The 24,612-nt window shown below is 45.4% G+C and overlaps 1 protein-coding gene across 2 annotated transcripts in view; it reads right to left on the bottom strand.

Annotated features, from left to right (window-relative positions):
• vill (villin-like) overlaps positions 1-24,612 on the bottom strand; it is a 63,528-nt gene that overhangs the window by 18,104 nt on the left and 20,812 nt on the right. For both annotated transcript variants that reach the window (XM_036945629.1, XM_036945630.1), the window contains 7 exons: positions 19,890-19,998; positions 17,184-17,294; positions 16,036-16,244; positions 12,845-12,923; positions 12,319-12,417; positions 12,051-12,204; positions 10,187-10,287 (listed from right to left, as the gene is read on the bottom strand). In XM_036945629.1, coding sequence (XP_036801524.1) covers positions 10,187-10,287; positions 12,051-12,204; positions 12,319-12,417; positions 12,845-12,923; positions 16,036-16,244; positions 17,184-17,294; positions 19,890-19,998 — 862 coding nt within the window. The remainder of the gene's footprint in view (positions 1-10,186; positions 10,288-12,050; positions 12,205-12,318; positions 12,418-12,844; positions 12,924-16,035; positions 16,245-17,183; positions 17,295-19,889; positions 19,999-24,612) is intronic.

Below are 24,612 nucleotides of genomic sequence, written 5' to 3'. Positions count from 1 at the left end.
CAGCTGAGGTCTAGAATTTAAGAAATGATTTGTACCAAATACAATGTTCTTCTTTTAAAGATGTTCAGGACCAGTTTATTACTGGCCACTCATGCCAACACTCAAACTTTTGTTAATGGTTTTAGTGACTTCATTAGCTGTGGTTGCTGATGTGCATATGGTTGAATGATCAGCATACATGGACACACATGCTTTGTTTAATGCCAGTGGCAGGTCATTGGTAAAAAAATAGAAAAGAGTAGAGGGCCTAGAGAGCTGCCATGCAGTACACCACACTTTGTAGGTCTGCTGTTAGAATCAGTAAAGGCCGCTTTACTTCCCTCTAGGACAAAGACTTTCCACTAGGCTCAGATTAAAGATATGAAAGATAGGATTGGCAATAGAGTCAGCTACCATCCTCAGTAGCTTTCCATCTAAGTTGTCAATGCCAGGAGGTTTGTCATTATTGATCGATAACAATCATTTTTTCCACCTCTCCCTCACTAACTTTACAAAATTCAAACTTGCAATGCTTTTCTTTCATTACTTGTTTTGTTATGCATGAATATGATGGCTCATTGTTTGTTGTTGGCATTTCCTGCCTAAGTTTGACTGTGAAGTAATCATTCAAATAATTGTCAACATCAAATGGTTTTGTGATGAATTAAGTATCTGATTCGATGAAAGATGGAGTTGAATTTGTCTTTCTGACCATCATTTAATTTACAGTACGTTTTTTTACCATCATTCTTTATTTCATTGATCTTGGCTTCATAATATAGTTTCTTCTCATTTTTGTTAAATTCAGTGACATAATTTCTCAATTTGCAGTAAGTCAGCCAGTCAGATGTGCAGCCAGACTTATCAGCCACTCCTTTTGCTCCATCTCTTTCAACCATACAGTTTTTAAATTCCTCATCAAACCATGGAGCCTTAACAGTTCTAACAGTCAGTTTCTTAACATGTCCATGTTTAACAATAATTGGAAGAAGCAATTTCATAAATGAATCAAGTGCAGTGTTTGTATGCTCCTTATTAATCACATCAGACCAACAAATATTTTTAACATCATCGCCATAAGAGTCACAGCTAAATATTTTGTATGATCTCTTATACATTACTTTAGGCCCGGCTTTTGGAACTTTGGCTTTCCTGGATATAGCCACTATATTGTGATCACTGCATCCAATGGGTACGGACACAGCTTCAGAACAAAGTTCTACAGTATTAGTACAAATATGACCGATACATGTGGATGATCTTGTTCCTGTAGTGTTTGTAAACACCCTGGTTGGTTGATTAATAACCTGAACCAGATTACAGGCACTGGTTACAGTGAGAAGCTTCCTCTTGAGAGGACAGCTTGATGAAAACCAGTCAATATTTAGGTCCCCAAGAAAGTAGACCTCTCTGTTTACATCACATATCAAATCAAATCAAATCAAATTTATTTATATAGCCCTTCGTACATCAGCTGATATCTCAAAGTGGGGCGGCAGCGTAGCCTAGTGGTTAGAGCGTTGGACTAGTAACCGGAAGGTTGCGAGTTCAAACCCCCGAGCTGACAAGGTACAAATCTGTCGTTCTGCCCCTGAACAGGCAGTTAACCCACTGTTCCCAGGCCGTCATTGAAAATAAGAATTTGTTCTTAACTGACTTGCCTGGTTAAATAAAGGTAAAATAAAAAAAAAAAATAAAAAAAAGTGCTTTACAGAAACCCAGCCTAAAACCCCAAACAGCAAGCAATGCAGGTGTAGATGTTACGGTGCGTGAATGAGGACCCAAAAGCGAATCAACTTAAACAGAGCTTCTTTAATTACCAAACATAGGTAGGCTCAGATGGACCGGCAGATTCCGACAGGACAGGACAAGGTTACAGCAAACATGACGACAGTCTGGTTCAGGCATGAATGACACAAACAAACAAGAATCCGACAAGGACAGGAGCAGAAACAGAGAGAGATATAGGGACCTAATCAGAGGGAAAAAAGGGAACAGGTGGGGAACGGGGTGAATGGGTAGTTAGAGGAGACAAGGGACAGCTGGGGGAAAGCGGGGGAGAAAAGGTAACCTAACACGACCAGCAGAGGGAGACAGGGTGAAGGGAAAGGACAGAGACAAGACAACATGACAGTACATGACAGTACCCCCCCACTCACCGAGCGCCTCCTGGCGCACTCGAGGAGGAAACCTGGCGGCAACGGAGGAAATCATCAATCAGCGCACGGTCCAGCACGTCCCGAGAGGGAACCCAACTCCTCTCCTCAGGACCGTACCCCTCCCAGTCAACTAGGTACTGATGACCACGGCCCCGAGGACGCATGTCCAAGATTTTACGGACCCTGTAGATAGGTGCGCCCTCGACAAGGATGGGGGGGGGGGGGGGGGAAGACGAGCGGGGGCGCGAAGAACGGGCTTAACACAGGAGACATGGAAGACCGGGTGGACGCGACGAAGATATCGCGGAAGAAGAAGTCGCACTGCGACAGGATTAATGACCTGAGAGATACGGAATGGACCAATGAACCGCGGGGTCAACTTGCGAGAAGCCGTCTTAAGGGGAAGGTTCTGAGTGGAGAGCCAAACTCTCTGACCGCGACAATATCTAGGGCTCTTAGTTCTACGCTTATTAGCAGCTCTCACAGTCTGCGCCCTATAACGGCAAAGTGCAGACCTGACCCTCTTCCAGGTGCGCTCGCAACGTTGGACAAAAGCCTGAGCGGAGGGGACGCTGGACTCGGCGAACTGAGATGAGAACAACGGAGGCTGGTACCCGAGGCTACTCTGAAAAGGAGATAGCCCGGTCGCAGACGAAGGAAGCGAGTTGTGGGCGTATTCTGCCCAGGGGAGCTGTTCTGACCAAGACGCAGGGTTGCGAAAAGAAAGACTGCGTAAGATGCGACCAATAGTCTGATTGGCCCGTTCTGCTTGACCGTTAGACTGGGGGTGAAAGCCGGAAGAGAGACTGACGGAAGCCCCAATCAAACGGCAAAACTCCCTCCAAAATTGAGACCTGAATTGCGGACCTCTGTCCGAAACGACGTCTGACGGAAGGCCATGAATTCTGAAAACATTCTCGATGATGATTTGTGCCGTCTCTTTAGCAGAAGGAAGCTTAGCAAGGGGAATGAAATGAGCCGCCTTAGAGAACCTATCGACAACCGTAAGAATAACAGTCTTCCCCGCTGACGAAGGCAGTCCGGTGACAAAATCTAAGGCGATGTGAGACCACGGTCGAGAGGGAATAGGAAGCGGCCTGAGACGGCCGGCAGGAGGAGAGTTACCGGACTTAGTCTGCGCGCAGACCGAACAAGCAGCCACGAAACGACGCGTGTCATGCTCCCGGGTGGGCCACCAGAAACGCTGGCGAATGGAAGCAAGCGTACCCCGAACGCCAGGGTGGCCGGCTAACTTGGCAGAGTGAGCCCACTGAAGAACGGCCAGACGAGTAGGAACGGGAACGAAAAGAAGGTTCCTAGGACAAGCGCGCGGCGACGGAGTTTGAGTGAGTGCTTGCTTTACCTGCCTCTCAATTCCCCAGACAGTCAACCCGACAACACGCCCCTCAGGGAGAATCCCCTCGGGGTCAGTGGAGGCTACTGAAGAACTGAAGAGACGAGACAAAGCATCAGGCTTGGTGTTCTTAGAGCCCGGACGATAAGAAATCACGAACTCGAAACGAGCGAAAAACAGCGCCCAACGCGCCTGACGCGCATTAAGTCGTTTGGCAGAACGGATGTACTCAAGGTTCCTATGGTCAGTCCAAACGACAAAAGGAACGGTCGCCCCCTCCAACCACTGTCGCCATTCGCCTAGGGCTAACCGGATGGCGAGCAGTTCGCGGTTACCCACATCATAGTTACGTTCCGACGGCGACAGGCGATGAGAAAAATACGCGCATGGGTGGACCTTGTCGTCAGAGAGGGAGCGCTGAGAAAGGATGGCTCCCACTCCCACCTCTGACGCGTCAACCTCGACAACGAACTGTCTAGAGACGTCAGGTGTAACAAGGATAGGAGCGGATGTAAAACGATTCTTGAGGAGATCAAAAGCTCCCTGGGCGGAAACGGACCACTTAAAGCACGTCTTGACAGAAGTAAGGGCTGTGAGAGGAGCTGCCACCTGACCGAAATTACGGATGAAACGACGATAGAAGTTCGCGAAGCCGAGAAAGCGCTGCAGCTCGACGCGTGACTTAGGGACGGGCCAATCAATGACAGCTTGGACCTTAGCGGGATCCATCTTAATGCCTTCAGCGGAAATAACAGAACCGAGAAATGTGACGGAGGAGGCATGAAAAGTGCACTTCTCAGCCTTCACAAAAAGACAATTCTCTAAAAGGCGCTGGAGGACACGTCGAACGTGCTGAACATGAATCTGGAGTGACGGTGAAAAAATCAGGATATCGTCAAGGTAAACGAAAACAAAGATGTTCAGCATGTCTCTCAGGACATCATTGACTAATGCCTGAAAGACAGCTGGAGCGTTAGCGAGGCCGAAAGGAAGAACCCGGTATTCAAAGTGCCCTAACGGAGTGTTAAACGCCGTCTTCCACTCGTCCCCCTCCCTGATGCGCACGAGATGGTAAGCGTTACGAAGGTCCAACTTAGTGAAAAACCTGGCTCCCTGCAGGATCTCGAAGGCTGAAGACATAAGAGGAAGCGGATAACGATTCTTCACTGTTATGTCATTCAGCCCTCGATAATCTATGCAGGGGCGCAGAGACCCGTCCTTCTTCTTGACAAAAAAAAACCCCGCTCCGGCGGGAGAGGAGGAGGGGACTATGGTACCGGCGTCAAGAGCTACAGACAAATAATCTTCGAGAGCCTTACGTTCGGGAGCCGACAGAGAGTATAGTCTACCCCGGGGGGGGGGTGGTTCCCGGAAGGAGATCAATACTACAATCATACGACCGGTGTGGAGGAAGAGAGGTGGCCCTGGACCGACTGAACACCGTGCGCAGATCGTGATATTCCTCCGGCACCCCTGTCAAATCACCAGGCTCCTCCTGTGAAGAAGAGACAGAGGAAACAGGAGGGATAGCAGACATTAAACATTTCACATGACAAGAGACGTTCCAGGAGAGGATAGAATTACTAGACCAATTAATGGAAGGATTATGACAAACTAGCCAGGGATGGCCCAAAACAACAGGTGTAAAAGGTGAACGAAAAATTAAAAAAGAAATGGTTTCACTATGATTACCAGAAACAGTGAGGGTTAAAGGTAGCGTCTCACGCTGAATCCTGGGGAGAGGACTACCATCCAGGGCGAACAAGGCCGTGGGCTCCTTTAACTGTCTGAGAGGAATGTCATGTTCCCGAGCCCAGGTCTCGTCCATAAAACAGCCCTCCGCCCCAGAGTCTATTAAGGCACTGCAGGAAGCTGACGAACCGGTCCAGCGTAGATGGACCGACAAGGTAGTGCAGGATCTTGAAGGAGAGACAGGAGTAGTAGCGCTCACCAGTAGCCCTCCGCTTACTGACGAGCTCTGGCCTTTTACTGGACATGAAGTGACAAAATGACCAGCGGAACCGCAATAGAGACAGAGGCGGTTGGTGATTCTCCGTTCCCTCTCCTCAGTCGAGATGCGGATACCTCCCAGCTGCATGGGCTCAGCACCCGAGCCGGCAGAGGAAGATGGTAGTGATGCGGAGAGGGAGGCGACGGAGAGCGCGAGCTCCTTTCCACGAGCTCGGTGACGAAGATCAACCCGTCGCTCAATGCGAATAGCGAGTTCAATCAAGGAATCCACGCTGGAAGGAACCTCCCGGGAGAGAATCTCATCCTTTACCTCTGCGCGGAAACCCTCCAGAAGACGAGCGAGCAAGGCCGGCTCGTTCCAGCCACTGGAGACAGCAAGAGTGCGAAACTCAATAGAGTAGTCTGTTATGGATCGATTGCCTTGACATAGGGAAGACAGGGCCCTGGAAGCCTCCTCCCCAAAAACAGATCGATCAAAAACCCGTATCATCTCCTCCTTAAAGTCTTGATACTGGTTAGTACACTCAGCCCTTGCCTCCCAGATTGCCGTGCCCCACTCACGAGCCCGTCCAATAAGGAGAGATATGACGTAGGCGACACGAGCAGTGCTCCTGGAGTAAGTGTTGGGCTGGAGAGAAAACACAATATCACACTGGGTGAGGAACGAGCGGCATTCAGTGGGCTCCCCAGAGTAACACGGCGGGTTATTGATTCTGGGCTCCGGAGATTCGAAAGCCCTGGAAGTGGCCGGTGGATCGAGGCGGAGATGGTGAACCTGTTCTGTGAGGTTGGAGACTTGGGTGGCCAGGGTCTCAACGGCATGTCGAGCAGCAGACAATTCCTGCTTGTGTCTGCCTAGCATCGCTCCCTGGATCTCGACGGCTGAGTGGAGAGGATCCGAAGTCGCTGGGTCCATTCTTGGTCGGATTCTTCTGTTACGGTGCGTGAATGAGGACCCAAAAGCGAATCAACTTAAACAGAGCTTCTTTAATTACCAAACATAGGTAGGCTCAGATGGACCGGCAGATTCCGACAGGACAGGACAAGGTTACAGCAAACATGACGACAGTCTGGTTCAGGCATGAATGACACAAACAAACAAGAATCCGACAAGGACAGGAGCAGAAACAGAGAGAGATATAGGGACCTAATCAGAGGGAAAAAAGGGAACAGGTGGGGAACGGGGTGAATGGGTAGTTAGAGGAGACAAGGGACAGCTGGGGGAAAGCGGGGGAGAAAAGGTAACCTAACACGACCAGCAGAGGGAGACAGGGTGAAGGGACAGGACAGAGACAAGACAACATGACAGTACATGACAGTAGAAGCACGGTGGCTAGGAAAAACTCCCTAGAAAGGCCAAAACCTAGGAAGAAACCTAGATACATACACTATCAAGCATTTCAAACACATTACTTAGACACTGACTGTAAGCACTTGGTGGCCTATAGCAGCACCCCTAAAGAAAAAGCTTTAGATGAGGCAGGTGAACCTGAAACCACACCACTTCATGAACACTTGACATAAGATCTTCTCTAAGCATTACAGGGATATGGCTCTGAACATATACAGCAACACCTCCCCCATAAGCATTTCCGTCTCTTCTATAGATGTTATGTCCTTGTTACTGAATTATGTTATGTCCTCGTCAAATGAATTATCTAAGTGAGTCTCAGAGATGGCGAACATATGAATGTTATCTGATGCTAGCAAGTTATTGATTTCATGAAGGCTACATATGGGCTATTTTCAGCCCTTTCCTGGGTAGCTTATCAGAGATAGACATAATATTGAAAAGAGGAAACAAAGCAAGATAAAAACTATACATTCAGCCGTCCATTAATCAGTTGGTGTGTGTGCGTGTGTGGGCTGCAGGGTTCAAGCTACGAACCTATAGGCTTAGCTCATTTATCCCTTCCAGGCTTGTCGGAGGGAGGGTGAGCAATGAGCCTGTCATAGCGGATCTAAGAAATGCCCCCATGCGTTCTGGCAGCTTTTATGGTTGGGACAAGTTCTTTCCTCTTCTGGCGCACAGCTTAAGGATAGTCCTTGTTGAGGAAGATATACAGTACCAGTCAATTTCTTTTAATATTTTCTACATTGTACAATACTAGTGAAGACTGAAAATCTACGAAATAACACATGGAATCCTGTATTAACCAAAAAAGTGTTAAACAAATCCAAATATATTTTATATTTGAGATTCTTCAAAGTAGCCACCCTTTGCCATGATGACAGCTTTGAACACTCTTGGCATTCTGTCAACCAGCTTCATGAGGTAGTCAGTCACCTGACATGCATTTCAATTAACAGGTGTGCCTTGTTAAAAGTTTAATTACATTTCTTTCCTTCTTAATGCGTTTGAGCCAATCAGTTGTGTTGTAACAAGGTAGGGGTGGCATACAGACGTTAGCCCTAAGTCCATATTATGGCAAGTAAGAACTATGCAAAGAGAAACAACAGTCCATCGTTACTTTAAGACATGAAGGTCAGTCAATGCGGAACATTTCAAGAACTTTGAACATTTCTTCAAGTGCAGTTGCAAAAACCATCAAGAGCTATGATAAAACTGGCTCTCATGACGACCACCACAGGAGAGGAAGTCCCAGAGTTACCTCTGCTGTGGAGGATAAGTTAATTAGAGTTAACTGCAATCAGATTGCAGCCCAAATAAATGCTTCACAGAGTTCAAGTAACAGACACATCTCAACATCAACTGTTCAGAGAAGACTGAGTGAATCAGGCCTTCATGGTTGAATTGCTGCAAAGAAACCACTACTAAAGGACACCAATAATAAGAAGAGACTTGCTTGGGCCAAGAAACACAAGCAAAGAATATTAGACTGGTGGAAATCTGTCCTTTAGTTTGATGAATCCAAATTTGAGATTGTTGGTTCCAACCGCTTTGTCTTTGTGAGACACAGAGTAGGTGAACGGATGATTTCTGCATGTGTGGTTCCCACCGTGAAGCATGGAGGAGGAGGTGTGGTGGTGTGGGTGTGCTTTGCTGGTGACACTGTCAGTGATTTATTTAGAATTCAAGGCACACTTTACCAGCATGGCTACCACAGCATTCTACAGCGATACACCATCCCATCTGGTTTGCGCTTAGTGGGACTATCATTTGTTTTTCAACAAGACAATTACCCAAAACACACCTCCAGGCTGTGTAAGGGATATTTGACCAAGGAGAGTGATGAGGTGCTGCATCAGATGACCTGGCCTCCACAATCACCCAACCTCAACCCAGTTGAGATGGTTTGGGATGAGTTTGACCGCAGGGTGAAAGAAAAGCAGCCAAGTGCTCAGCATATGTGGGAACTCATTCAAGAAAAGCATTGCTCATGAAGCTGGTTGAGATAATGCCAAGTGTGCAAGCTGTCATCAAGGTGAAGGGTGGCTACTTTGAAGAATCTAAAATCTAAAATATAAACATGATTCCATATGTGTTATTTCATAGTTTTGATGTTTTTACAATTATTCTACAATGTAGAAAATAGTACAAATAAATGAAATTCCTTGAATGAGTAGGTGTGTCCTAACTTTCTACTGGTACTGTATGTTCCTCTCAAGTTCTTGGCTCTTTCCAGAACAGCTTTTCCAGTCCTGTGGGCGTGCTTTACCTTAATCTTCCTGTGGTCCATCTTCAATTTCTCAAAGATCATTTCCCTCACTCTGTCCTCTATTCCATCCACAACCATAGTATTCTGCCTTATTTGTCCCTCGAGACAGTCTGATTTATCTGCCATTGTTATCATGGATTCACACACAGAACTGATGTCCTCTCACAATGACTTACAGATTGCTATCATTTGTCGTTCTCCTGTTTCTACTCATCGAGGTGACCCTGGGAGAACTGCAAGCTGTTCTTCATGTCCAGGACCTCTCTGGTCAGGTCGTCCATTATCTTATTAGTTGACTCCACCAGTATTTGGACAAAACACTTAGTTATTTTCTTGTTGTTGTAATAACTGCTTGTAGAACTGTTTTTTGTTCATTTAAAAGATCATTCACGTGTGATAGAGAGACACCACTCTCCTCAACGGTACTCTCGTCGGCTCTGGTCTTTGTCATGGTAGCTAGCAACGTAGGTTACACTGTTACTCCTCACAGTTCCAGACAGGGCAGGTCACAGGGAAGATTGAAAACAACAAACAGCAGGGATTTAGACAGCCATAAACCCAGGACAATCCGCGGTCCCAGCCACAATGGCTAACCTCATCGTGGGCTGCGTTCCCGAGAAAACCTTGCTAGCTTGATAGGCCAAATAGCTCCTGAAACTCGGCCTTGGTTGGCAGGATCCCTTATTTGAATATCCGTTTAGTTTCCGTCAGTTTTCTGACCTGACTTGCTAGTTTTTATTTAGTTTTAGTTGTATAAAAATGTTTCTATTTGGTTTTTAAATTATTTAGTTTCAGTTTTAGTGTTCGGACAGAAAGCACCTGTGGGAGGCTAGGAGACATTTGGATTGTATAGTTTATATAGTTCAGACAACTTTAACACCTGTCCAATGTGTTTTAACATTTCAACATTAGTAGTACATGTAAAGGAGAATCAAGTTAGCTACCTAGTAATTTATGTTGGAAACTTCGCCCTCTCCTGGCAGCATATATTTCACATATGTAGTTGCTTGAAATTCCCCAAAAGATTGAAAACTCAATTGAAAACAATATTAGATGTTTGCCCAAATTAAAAGACAACAAGTAATAGCCTTGGTGTGTCTCACCTGAACCTGTCCAGAGGCGTCGTCCACCATGCGTTGCTGTGCTGCCAGTTCAGGACGAGCATGAAGCTCCATCACATCAAACTTCACCTGCTCAACCTTAGCTACAGGACAGGACACAATGGTGTTGAGAACAAAAAACCTACACATCTATGACCAGGGTTGTAGTATTTACAGTGTTCAGAAGTTGCTCATTGTAAAGAATTTGTTGTTTAGTTAGTTACATATCATCTTTGTTTCATGTAGCTAGTTACAGCACCTTCAGAAAGTCTTCATACCCCTTTACTTATTGCACATTTTGTTGTGTTACAGCCTGAATTTAAAATGGATTAAATATATTTTTTCTCTCACCCATCTACACAACAATAAGTGCATTTGTCCGGGAGTGTGCGTGCAGGACAGAGGAATAACAATTCTTACACTATTGTTATAAATTCAATCACCTTCTTCATCCTCGTCATTCAGTTCATTGAAATAAAATTTTGAAGTCGTGCACAATTATCAGTTTCTATTTAGGTTTATGTCGTGCCCAATCATTGTCAGTTAGAGACACAGTAGGACCCAAAAGCATAATCAGTGCTCTAACTCCCCCTTGTGGTGGTCTGAAGCAATGAAGTAGTGACGCAGGGTGCCGTACTAAACCACAAATTACCTCTAAGTCCCGCAAAACGTTTAGTTGAGCAACCACTGTACCTATCTTGGCTAGTTAATAGTTACATATATTGGTTAGTTAATATCTTGTTTAGTGAATAATAGTAGTTACCTAACTGAGTTAGTAGTAGTTACCTATATTGGGTAGTTAAACATATTTACCTACTTAGTTAGTTAGTTAGTAGTTACCTATCTTGGTTTGTTAATAGTAGTTGTTATTGTTTTGTTTAGTTAATAGTAGTTACCATGACTGTAGAGTAGAGTAGTAGTTACATATAATGGTTAGTTAATAGCCGTTACCTATCTTGTTTAGTTAGTAGTAGTTACCTATCTTGTTTAGTTAGTAGTCATTACCTATATGGTTTAGTTAGTAGTAGTTCCCTATGCTAGTTAGTTAGTAGTCATTACCTTTCTTGTTTAATTAGTGGTAGTTACCTATCTTGTTTAGTTAGTAGTCATTACCTTAGTAGTAGTTAGCTATCTTGGCTAGTTAATAGAAGTTATCTATCTTGGCTAGTTAATAGTAGTTATCTATCTTGGCTAGTTAATAGTAGTTATATATCTTGGCTAGTTAATAGCCGTTACCTATCTTGGTTAGTTAAGATTAGTTACCTATCTTGTTTAGTTAGTAGTCATTACCTTTCTTGTTTAGTTAGTAATAGTTACCTATTTGTTTAGTTAGTAGTCATTACCTTTCTTGTTTAGTTAGTACTCGTTACCTATCTTGGCTAGTTAATAGCCATTACCTATCTTGGTTAGTTAGTAGTTAACTATCTTGGTTAGTTAGTAATTGTTACCTATCTTGGTTAGTTAATAGCAGTTACCTGGCGTGGTTAGTTAGTAGTTACCTATCTTGGTTAGTTAGTAGTCATTACCTATCTTGGTTAGTTAGTAGTTACCTATCTTGGTTAGTTAGTAGTCATTACCTATCTTGTTAGTTAATAGCAGTTACCTGTCTTGGTTAGTTAGTAGTTACCTATCTTGGTTAGTTAGTAGTTACCTATCTTGGTTAGTTAGTAGTCATTACCTATCTTGTTAGTTAGTAGCCGTTACATATCTTGGTTAGTTAATAGTAGTTACCTATTTTGTCTAGTTAATAATAGTTACCTATCTTGGTTAGTTAATAGTAGTTACCTATCTTAGTCAGTTAGTTAGTAGTTACCTATCTTGTTTAGTTAGTATCCGTTACATATCTTGGTTAGTTAATAGTAGTTACCTATCTTCCCAGTGGTGTACACATTCCCCAGGCCTTTTGTCTGTCCCTTCTCTGTCCATGAAATGAAGAGATGTTTGAACATGGCTGACTCTCCTCCCTCAGCCATCACCTCCACATTAGTGCTGCTGGAGTAGTTCTTAGCCTTGATGAAGCCCTACAGAGGATATAGGATGAAGGATGTTTTCTCTGCATTGAGGGTTGAATCTTAACTTGAGATATGCATGTAATTTCCATGTGTTCCTGTTTTAGTTGGTCAACTGTGACTCACCACTGCCCTGCCCAGTGCCGAGCGACGCTCCTCTATAGAAGCCTCCTTTCCCTTCCACACCAGCACACTCAAACCACCCTGGTCCACAATATAGCATTCCTGACAGGGATGCAGAGAGTGAGAGTGAGAGAGAGAGAGATAGAGATAGAGAGACAGAGAGAGAGAGACAGTGATAGACAGAAAGAGACAGACAGAGAGAGAGAGAGAGAGAGAGAAAGAGCGAGAGAGCGAGAGACAGACAGAGAGAGAGGGAGAGATAGAGAGAGAGAGAGAGAGAGAGAGAGAGAGAGAGAGAGAGAGAGAGAGAGAGAGAGAGAGAGAGAGAGAGAGAGAGAGAGAGAGAGAGAGAGAGAGAGAAAGTGTAATGGTAAAGCTGAACGGCCATGCAGACTAAGGCCTTCTGCTAAGGACTGAGTGGCAAATTACACAGTAAAAATTTGAAAATGTAGAGTTACAGGAATAAAAGGAAATGCAAGTTAGAATGAGGTTAATCAGGCAAAATGAGGCAATAAAAAAGTTGTTGTACCGTGGAGTGCAGCAGGTCTTGAGTCAGAGGCTGCATGGCCACTTCCTGGACGACCAGTTTGCCACTCTCATCAGACACACTGGGAGATAGACAGACAGTATCAGGAGCTAACCTCCACTCTCATCAGACACACTGGAAGATAGACAGACAGTATCAGGAGCTAACCTCCACTCTCATCAGACACACTGGAAGATGGACAGACAGTATCAGGAGATAACCTCCACTCTCATCAGACACACTGGGAGATGGACAGACAGTATCAGGAGCTAACCTCCACTCTAATCAGACACACTGGGAGATGGACAGACAGTATCAGGAGATAACCTCCACTCTCATCAGACACACTGGGAGATGGACAGACAGTATCAGGAGATAACCTCCACTCTCATCAGACACACTGGGAGATAGACAGACAGTATCAGGAGATAACCTCCACTCTCATCAGACACACTGGGAGATGGACAGACAGTATCAGGAGATAACCTCCACTCTCATCAGACACACTGGGAGATGGACAGACAGTATCAGGAGATAACCTCCACTCTCATCAGACACACTGGGAGATGGACAGACAGTATCAGGAGCTAACCTCCACTCTCACCAGACACACTGGGAGATGGACAGACAGTATCAGGAGATAACCTCCACTCTAATCAGACACACTGGGAGATAGACAGACAGTATCAGGAGATAACCTCCACTCTCATCAGACACACTGGGAGATGGGCAGGCAGTATCAGGAGATAACCTCCACTCTCATCAGACACACTGGGAGATGGACAGACAGTATCAGGAGCTAACCTCCACTCTCATCAGACACACTGGGAGATGGACAGACAGTATCAGGAGATAACCTCCACTCTCATCAGACACACTGGGAGATGGACAGACAGTATCAGGAGATTATCTCCACTCTCATCAGACACACTGGGAGATGGACAGACAGTATCAGGAGCTAACCTCCACTCTCATCAGACACACTGGGAGATGGACAGACAGTATCAGGAGATAACCTCCACTCTCATCAGACACACTGGGAGATGGACAGACAGTATCAGGAGATAACCTCCACTCTCATCAGACACACTGGGAGATGGACAGACAGTATCAGGAGATAACCTCCACTCTCATCAGACACACTGGGAGATGGACAGACAGTATCAGGAGATAACCTCCACTCTCATCAGACACACTGGGAGATATACAGACAGTATCAGGAGATAACCTCCACTCTCATCAGACACACTGGAAGATGGACAGACAGTATCAGGAGATAACCTCCACTCTCATCAGACACACTGGGAGATGGACAGACAGTATCAGGAGATAACCTCCACTCTCATCAGACACACTGGGAGATGGACAGACAGTATCAGGAACTAACCTCCACTCTCATCAGACACACTGGGAGATGGACAGACAGTATCAGGAGATAACCTCCACTCTCATCAGACACACTGGAAGATGGACAGACAGTATCAGGAGCTAACCTCCACTCTCATCAGACACACTGGAAGATGGACAGACAGTATCAGGAGCTAACCTCCACTCTCATCAGACACACTGGGAGATGGACAGACAGTATCAGGAGCTAACCTCCACTCTCATCAGACACACTGGGAGATGGACAGACAGTATCAGGAGATAACCTCCACTCTCATCAGACACACTGGGAGATGGACAGACAGTATCAGGAGATAACCTCCACTCTCATCAGACACACTGGGAGATGGACAGACAGTATCAGGAGATAACCTCCACTCTCATCAGACACACTGGGAGATGGACAGACAGTATTAGGAGATAACCTCCACTCTCATCAGACACACTGGGAGATGGACAGACAGTATCAGGAGATAACCTCCACTCTCATCAGACACACTGGGAGATGGACAGACAGTATCAGGAGCTAACCTCCACTCTCATCAGACACACTGGGAGATGGACAGACAGTATCAGGAGATAACCTCCACTCTCATCAGACACACTGGGAGATGGACAGACAGTATCAGGAGATAACCTCCACTCTCATCAGACACACTGGGAGATGGACAGACAGTATCAGGAGATAACCTCCACTCTCATCAGACACACTGGGAGATGGACAGACAGTATTAGGAGATAACCTCCACTCTCATCAGACACACTGGGAGATGGACAGACAGTATCAGGAGATAACCTCCACTCTCATCAGACACACTGGGAGATGGACAGACAGTATCAGGAGATAACCTCCACTCTCATCAGACACACTGGGAGATGGACAGACAGTATCAGGAGATAACCTCCACTCTCATCAGACACACTGGGAGATGGACAGACAGTATCAGGAGATAACCTCCACTCTCATCAGACACACTGGGAGATGGACAGACAGTATCAGGAGATAACCTCCACTCTCATCAGACACACTGGGAGATGGACAGACAGTATCAGGAGATAACCTCCACTCTCATCAGACACACTGGAAGATGGACAGACAGTATCAGGAGATAACCTCCACTCTCATCAGACACACTGGGAGATGGACAGACAGTATCAGGAGATAACCTCCACTCTCATCAGACCTTTGTTACACTCACACACACGCCAAGGGGTGAGAAGTTAATTTAGAGACAGTCTGGAACAATAGCCTTGGAGTCAGTCTAGAACAATAGTCTTGGTGTCAGTCTAGAACAATAGCCTTGGTGTCAGTCTGAAACAATTGCCTCGGTGTCAGTCTGGAACAATAGCCTTGGTGTCAGTCTGGAACAATAGCCTTGGTGTCCGCCTAGAACAATAGTCTTGGTGTCAGTCTAGAACAATAGCCTTGGTGTCAGTCTGGAACAATAGCCTTGGTGTCAGTCTGGAACAATAGCCTTGGTGTCAGTCTGGAACAATAGCATTGGTGTCAGTCTGGAACAACAGCCTTGGTGTCAGTCTGGAGCAACAGCCTTGGTGTCAGTCTGGAGCAACAGCCTTGATGTCAGTCTAGAACAATAGCCTTGGTGTCAGTCTGGAACAACAGCCTTGGTGTCAGTCTGGAGCAACAGCCTTGGTGTCTGTCTGGAGCAACAGCCTTGGTGTCAGTCTGGAGCAACAGCAGGGCTCTGGTCTGGCAGGTAAATAATGCTGCATAATTGAATGACGAAGCAGTTCCAGGCTAAGGGTCACTAACAGAACGAGACCGTCTCCAGAGTTAGTCTACGTACTTGTAGAGCCTGATGTTGGCGGTCTGCTGATGGCGGTCTGGTGTGTCATCAGGCTCCGCCTCCTTCAGCTTGCCTGACCTCTGACCCAGCACAGCCCTCATGATCTTCATCAGCTCAGGGGAGTCTTCCTCATCTCCCCCCTCCACCACCCCGATCTGAGCACGCCCCCCTCGCTCCCTGTCACGGACATCCTGGGCCAGCAGCATCGCCTGCAGGGAGGGGAGAAAATAGCATTGATTGTTTGGTGGAAAAACACCTAAACCTAACCAGTAAATACATAGAATTACTGAATACATGAAAACATTAAAAGGGCGGTCATCAAAGAAGAACAGTCATTAAAGGGGAGGTCATCAATGAAGAAGAGTTATTAAAGGGGAGGTCATCAATGAAGAAAAGTTATTAAAGGGGCGGTCATCAAAGAAGAACAGTCATTAAAGGGGAGGTCATCAATGAAGAACAGTCATTAAAAGGGCGGTCATCAAAGAAGAACAGTCATTAAAGGGGAGGTCATCAATGAAGAAGAGTTATTAAAAGGGCGGTCATCAAAGAAGGACAGTCATTAAAGGGGAGGTCATCAATGAAGAAGAGTTATTAAAGGGGAGGTCATCAATGAAGAAAATGTATTAAAGGGGCGGTCATCAATGAAGAACAGTCATTAAAGGGGAGGTCATCAATGAAGAACAGTCATTAAAGGGACGGTCATCAATGAAGAACAGTCATTAAAAGAACGGTCATCAATGAAGAACAGTCATTAAAGGGGAGGTCATCAATGAAGAACAGTCATTTGATCATCATTATCATGATGGTAGACTAAAAACACGGCCGTGGTGTTCACTAGGACTACCTGAAGTTTCTCCCTCCTGTTCCTCTGAGGGTCAGGGTTTAGGAGTTAAGGGTTCAAATCAAATCAAATGTATTTGTCACATACACATGGTTAGCAGATGTTAATGCGAGTGTAGCGAAAGGTTTAGGGTCAGGGTTAGAGGTCAGGGGTCAGTGGTTAAGGGTTCGGTGCCTTGATTTTCTCTCTCCTGTTGCTCTGAGGGTTAGGGTTAGAGGACGGGGGTTTGGTGATGAGGTTAAAAGTTCAGAGTTAGGGTAAGGGGTTTAGGGATAGAGGTCGGGGGTCGGGGGTCAGGATTAGGTACCTTGAGTTTCTCACTCCGGTTGCTCTGAGGGCCATTCCACTGAACTATGACCTTCCCCATGTCCAGAAGGAAGACGTCTCCACTGTTGAAGCTACTCCACGACACCTCCACCTGGAAACACAACATACACTCAGAACACTGCTCACCTGGAAACACAATACACACTCAGAACACTGCTCACCTGGAAACACAATACACACTCAGAACACTGCTCACCTGGAAACACAATACACACTCAGAATACTGCTCACCTGGAAACACAATACACACTCAGAATACTGCTCACCTGAAAACAAAATACACACTCAGAATACTGCTCACCTGGAAACACAATACACACTCAGAACACTGCTCACCTGGAAACACAATACACACTCAGAACACTGCCTACCTGGAAACACAATACACACTCAGAATACTGCTCACCTGGAAACACAATACACACTCAGAATACTGCTCACCTGGAAACACAATACACACTCAGAATACTGCTCACCTGGAAACACAATACACACTCAGAATACTGCTCACCTGAAAACAAAATACACACTCAGAATACTGCTCACCTGGAAACACAATACACACTCAGAACACTGCTCACCTGGAAACACAATACACACTCAGAACACTGCCTACCTGGAAACACAATACACACTCAGAATACTGCTCACCTGGAAACACAATACACAATCAGAACACTGCTCACCTGGAAACACAATACACAATCAGAACACTGCTCACCTGGAAACACAATACACACTCAGAATACTGCTCACCTGGAAACACAATACACACTCAGAACACTGCCTACCTGGAAACACAATACACACTCAGAACACTGCCTACCTGGAAACACAATACACACTCAGAATACTGCTCACCTGGAAACACAATACACACTCAGAATACTGCTCACCTGGAAACACAATACACACTCAGAATACTGCTCACCTGGAAACACAATACACACTCAGAATACTGCTCACCTGGAAACACAATACACACTCAGAACACTGCTCACCTGGAAACACAATACACACTCAGAACACTGCCTACCTGGAAACACAATACACACTCAGAATACTGCTCACCTGGAAACACAATACACACTCAGAATACTGCTCACCTGGAAACACAATACACACTCAGAACACTGCTCACCTGGAAACACAATACACACTCAGAACACTGCTCACCTGGAAACACAATACACACTCAGAACACTGCCTACCTGGAAACACAATACACACTCAGAATACTGCTCACCTGGAAACACAATACACACTCAGAATACTGCTCACCTGGAAACACAATACACACTCAGAATACTGCTCACCTGGAAACACAATACACACTCAGAATACTGCTCACCTGGAAACACAATACACACTCAGAATACTGCTCACCTGGAAACACAATACACACTCAGAATACTGCTCACCTGGAAACACAATACACACTCAGAACACTGCTCACCTGGAAACAGAATACACACTCAGAACACTGCATTATTCCCCCCAGGGAAAGACAGACAGCGGTAGGCCCCAGTGTGGATGACTGAGGTTGGGTTAGAGAGACTGAGGTTGGGTTAGAGGGACTGAGGCTGGGTTAGAGAGACTGAGGCTGGGTTAGAGAGACTGAGGTTGGGTTAGAGGGACTGAGGCTGGGTTAGAGAGACTGAGGTTGGGTTAGAGGGACTGAGGCTGGGTTAGAGAGACTGAGGCTGGGTTAGAGAGACTGAGGTTGGGTTAGAGGGACTGAGGCTGGGTTAGAGAGACTGAGGTTGGGTTAGAGGGACTGAGGCTGGGTTAGAGAGACTGAGGTTGGGTTAGAGGGACTGAGGCTGGGTTAGAGAGACTGAGGCTGGGTTAGAGAGACTGAGGTTGGGTTAGAGGGACTGAGGCTGGGTTAGAGAGACTGAGGTTGGGTTAGAGGGACTGAGGCTGGGTTAGAGAGACTGAGGTTGGGTTAGAGGGACTGAGGCTGGGTTAGAGAGACTGAGGCTGGGTTAGAGAGACTGAGGTTGGGTTAGAGGGACTGAGGCTGGGTTAGAGAGACTGAGGCTGGGTTAGAGAGACTGAGGCTGGGTTAGAGAGACTGAGGCTGGGTTAGAGGGACTGAGGCTGGGTTAGAGGGACTGAGGCTGGGTTAGAGAGAGTGAGATTGGGTTAGAGAGACTGAGGCTGGGTTAGAGAGACTGAGGTTGGGTTAGAGAGACTGAGGCTGGGTTAGAGGGACTGAGGCTGGGTTAGAGAGACTGAGGCTGGGTTAGAGAGACTGAGGCTGGGTTAGAGAGACTGAGGTTGGGTTAGAGGGACTGAGGCTGGGTTAGAGAGACTGAGGCTGGGTTAGAGAGACTGAGGCTGGGTTAGAGAGACTGAGGCTGGGTTAGAGGGACTGAGGCTGGGTTAGAGGGACTGAGGCTGGGTTAGAGAGAGTGAGATTGGGTTAGAGAGACTGAGGCTGGGTTAGAGGGACTGAGGCTGGGTTAGAGGGACTGAGTGGGCAAGAGGGACTGAGGCTGGGTTAGAGAGACTGAGGCTGGGTTAGAGGGACTGAGGCTGGGTTAGAGGGACTGAGGCTGGGTTAAAGGGACTGAGGCTGGGTTAGAGAGACTTAGGCTGTGTTAGAGGGTCTGAGGCTGGGTTAGAGGGACTGAGGCTGTGTTAGAGGGACTGAGGCTGGGTTAGAGGGACTGCTGCGTACCTCTGTGGCGGTGACATGCTTCCTTCCTTTAATGTGCAGAAGCCGCAGGATTTTGTACACATTGGACTCGACATGACGGAACCCCGAATCCACACCACCCTTCTTATAGCTGATGGAGAGGACAGGGGTTAGTCAGGTAGAGATTTGATGGAGAGGACAGGGATTAGTCAGGTAGAGATGTGAAACGACAGGGATTAGTCAGGTAGATATATGAGGGAGAGGACAGGGGTTAGTCAGCAAGAAATACAGAATTACAGGTATAATTCAAATTATGACACGGTATTTTGTCAATACCATGAAGAGTGTATTTATTAATTAAATATACCACATATTGAACAACAACAACACATTGCGAATAGGAGAGTGAGTTGTGCAAATAACAATGAGGCAGACAGAGAGATAAAGCAGACAGACAGGAACTGACGAGACCGGTGTCATGATGTTTTCATACATTAGTGAGATAGGTTTTGTTTTACAGGAATAGCCTCCACCCTCCTGTCCTCTCCCTACTACTGTTCTACAGGAATACACACCCCATCTTTTCTATGATGACAGACATAGTAGCTGGCTGTGTTACAGTCATATTTCAGCAGGGGAATTCAATTCCTTCATTGCATCTGTTTTTCTCTTGCAGTGAGAATCCTCTCACCTGGTTTCCCAAGTCCACAGGTGTCCAAGTTAAAAAAGAGGGATATGATATTCAACCGTACCGTAGGCCTTAGTCATGATCATATCTTCTGACCATATTAGCAGTTGATGTTACTCTTCAATAACACAGACCCCAAAGCAAATCAGGGGGTGAAAAATATGTGTATTCAAAGACGACAAATCACAGATGTTATGCTGAGAGGTAGACATTCATTCTCCCCTGTCCTCAGTGATTCTCTCCACAGAACAAAGTGACAGGATGAACTTTATAACCCAGCCCTATCCTGTGGTTGACCAATTAGAATTCCTCTCAATAAAACTAGGCCAATGGCCAAACAACAAGTATCCTGTTTCAGGCTCAATGCCTAGACAAATTCCTCCCATGTCTCTGACCCACTGCTCATTAATTCCCTATTACAGAAAGAAACACTATTTCCATTAATCGCTAGACCTCTATTGACTTTTAGTACTCTTGAACTCTAGTCATCTGCGTTGTGTTTTTATCTTAAAATCTTCTTACAATGTTAATACAAAAAAACAACATTTTAAGTTAAATATATTTTGTCTAAAGCTGAAAAAGACAGGAAATTCAAACGCTAATTTGACCTATGCACTTACAAGGCTTTTCAGCATCAGCTGCTTGACTGCTGCTAGAGTACTGTGTCTTTATTGATCTACTGTTCTTCAACAACAGATGTACTCACATTGGATGGGTTGATTACGATTCAAATCAGACTCTCTTATCCAGAGTCACTAAGTAGTGAGTCATTAAGCAGACTCATCTTAAGATAGCTCGGTGGGACAACCACAGTCATAGTAAGTACATTTTTTCCACAATAAAGTAGCTATCAGCAAAGTCATAGCTAGTAAGTGGGAAGAAAAGTCAAGTGTTAGTGATAGTTTACAAAGGCTTTTTTTGGGGGGGGGGGTGAGGGTATTTAAGATGCTGTTTGAAGTGGTAGGGTTTCAGATGTTTTCCGAAGATGGGTAGGGACTCTGCTCCTAGCTTCAGAGGGAGTTAGGGTTTGAGCATAGCCTGAAGGTAGGGAGTGGAAGTTCCTCTTGCTGCTCAGTCGGCAAGCACCACGGTCTTGGAGTGGACGGGAGATTTGATTGGAAGCCAGCGGAATGTGCAGAGGAGTAGGGTGACATGGGAAAACTTGAGGAGATTGAACACCAGGCGGGCTTCACAAGCGGGGAGCCGAGCCAACAGCGAATTTTAAACGATTCTTGAAGATCACCCCTTTAAGAACCAATGGGTATACTTCAAGATTAGAACATTTGAACACGTTCCCAGATGGCAGATTGCATGTTTGTCTTACATGAAATAACATGTTTACATTACCAAGTACATTAATGGGGTGAACCTGCTCTAAGAGTATGTATTAGGCTGTTTGAGAGAAGATTTGAATCGTAATCAACCCATCCAATGTGAGTACATCTGTTGTTGAAGGGCAGTAGATCAATAAAGACACAGTACTCTAGCAGCAGTCAAGCAGCTGATGCTGAAAAAGCCTTGTTAGTGCATAGGTCAAATTAGCGTTTGAATTTCCTGTCTTTTTCTGCTTCAGACAAAAGCTAATATTTCCAGGGCTTTTTCCCAGAAGGTGTGATAACTTTTCTTGACCCCTTCTGAGGTTGCCCTTATCTTGATTTAGTGTATGACCTAGGAGGCTCAGTGTCTTTTCTGATCTTGTCCAGTACGGGGTGTATTTGAGATGGAAGTATCTAGAATTGACAATTGATATATGCCATTGGATAAGGTAATGTTTTGGTCCTAGGTGGTACCAAGAACGAGTTAAGAACTTCGTTTAGGAGACCAAACTGAACGATAATTTAAAGCCAATGCTGTCTGGCTATGGGATACTCCTCTCTCAAGTAAAATCTTTCTTTGTGTAATGTTCCTAAGATCTGTTATTCGTCATGTGAGTTGAGATGGGTGTGTTTTGGCTATAAATGATACTAAGAACTGTTTTGTAAGCACTCTCAGAGAATTAATTTATAGACACTGAATTGATCTGAGAGTCACAGGGCTATGGTGAAGCTCATATGTAATTAAAGATGGGACTTTATAATATACTCTGACTTGTTTGCTTTCTCAATATTTATTAATACAGGAAATTACCACGACAAATGACAATTAGTCAAAGTTATGTACAGTGCTAAATGCACGTTCTTTATGCATTGGAAAGAGACTTTCCACTGATAAATCAGCCACAATAAGATCAATGAGGACCCTGGGTGTCTAACACCCTTCTAGTGCCTACTCTACTACAATACACAACTGTAGAATGAACTCATCTCTCAGCATGTCAAGCCCAATCATTATCTCAGCCAATCATGGCTATAGCGGGAAGGTTGCTCATTTGTTCTGTGGTTAAACCAACAAGGCTCGTAATTTAACAATTGTATGTGTATTTATGGTATACACGCTTGTTATTAAGGCACATTAAAGTTGACATGTTCAAGAAGGCATGTCAGCCAAAAAACGCCTTTTGATAAAGAAAAACTTTATGTTCAAACGGCTCTCCTTTGAAGTAGTGACCCATGACATATACCTAGTTTCCTGAAACGAGTCACAAATTCACTCTGGCTATCTACTCTGATTTCAGAACACTCTCATCTGAGTGTGCTAGATTGCAGAATAAATGATTAATTTACAAATGCAAAAACCCAATGAATATGACCAGTGTCAATAAACGTTGGCAAAATAACGTAATTCAATTATTGCCAGCCTCACAGTTCAGTCACCAACGCTCTGGATAACATGAAAACATCCTAACCAGCTTTGGTATGGCGAGTTAAATGGTCAGGGTAAGGTGTTCTCTCATTTGTGTCTGGAAGTAGCTAGCTAGCTAGCCAACTTTAACCAGTTAGCCTGGCGGAATGACTGCCGTTGTGAGGTCAGACTGCTTGGATCAACCCTACTCCTAGGCCAGAGCGTCCAGTGTGCCCTCTGAATGCTCCAAGAGCGAAATGCTCTGAATTGACTAAATGACAATCTGACAACGCTCTGAATTCATGAACGTCCAGAGCACACTCTGGAATTTAGGAACACCCTAAATACACAACATTATCAAAAGTATTTTGACACCACTTAAAATGAGTGGATTTGGCAAGTGGGAGGTTAGGGAGGGTTTGGCCGGTAGGGATGTCCTTGTCTCATCGCGCACTAGCGACTGTGCGCAGTGCACGCTGACCAGATCGCTAGGTGTATGGTGTTTCCTCTGACACATTGGTGCGGCTGGCTTCCGGGTTGGATGCGCTCTGTGTTAAGAAGCAGTGCGGCTTGGTTGGGTTGTGTTTCGGAGGGTTTGGCCGGTAGGGATGTCCTTGTCTCATCGCGCACTAGCGACTGTGCGCAGTGCACGCTGACCAGATCGCTAGGTGTATGGTGTTTCCTCTGACACATTGGTGCGGCTGGCTTCCGGGTTGGATGCGCTCTGTGTTAAGAAGCAGTGCGGCTTGGTTGGGTTGTGTTTCGGAGGACGCATGGCTCTCGACCTTCGTCTCTCTCGAGCCCGTACGGGAGTTGTAGCGATGAGACAGGACAGTAACTACTAACAATTGGATACTGCGAAATTGGGGAGAAAAAGGGGGTAAAAATAATTTAAAAAACCTTATTTACAGTATTCAGACCCTTTGCTATGAGATTCAAAATTGAGCATCCTGTTTCCATTGATCATCCTTAATTAAGATGTTTTTAGAACTCAATTGGAGTCCACCTGTGGTGAATTAAATTGTTTGGACATGATTTGAAAAGGCACACACCTGTCTATATAAATGTCCCACACTTGACAGTGCATGTCAGAGCAAAAACCTACCCTTGAGGTCGAAGGAATTGTCCGTAGAACTCCGAGACAGAATTGTGTCGAGGCAAAGATCTGGAGAAGAGTATTAAACATTTCTGCAGCATTGAAGGTCCCCAAGAAAACAGGGACCTCCATCATTCTTAAATGGGAGAAGTTTGGAACCACAGAACAAGTTTGGTCCTCCCTGCCAAACTCAGCAATCGGGGGAGAAGGGCCTTTGTCAGGGAGGTGACCAAGAACCTGATGGTCACTCTGGTAGAACT

This window comes from Oncorhynchus mykiss, chromosome 15, assembly GCF_013265735.2.
Source record: "Oncorhynchus mykiss isolate Arlee chromosome 15, USDA_OmykA_1.1, whole genome shotgun sequence".
NCBI lineage: Eukaryota > Metazoa > Chordata > Actinopteri > Salmoniformes > Salmonidae > Oncorhynchus > Oncorhynchus mykiss.
The sequence above is the reverse complement of the archived record's forward strand: the minus strand, read 5'-3'. Positions and strand labels throughout refer to the sequence as shown.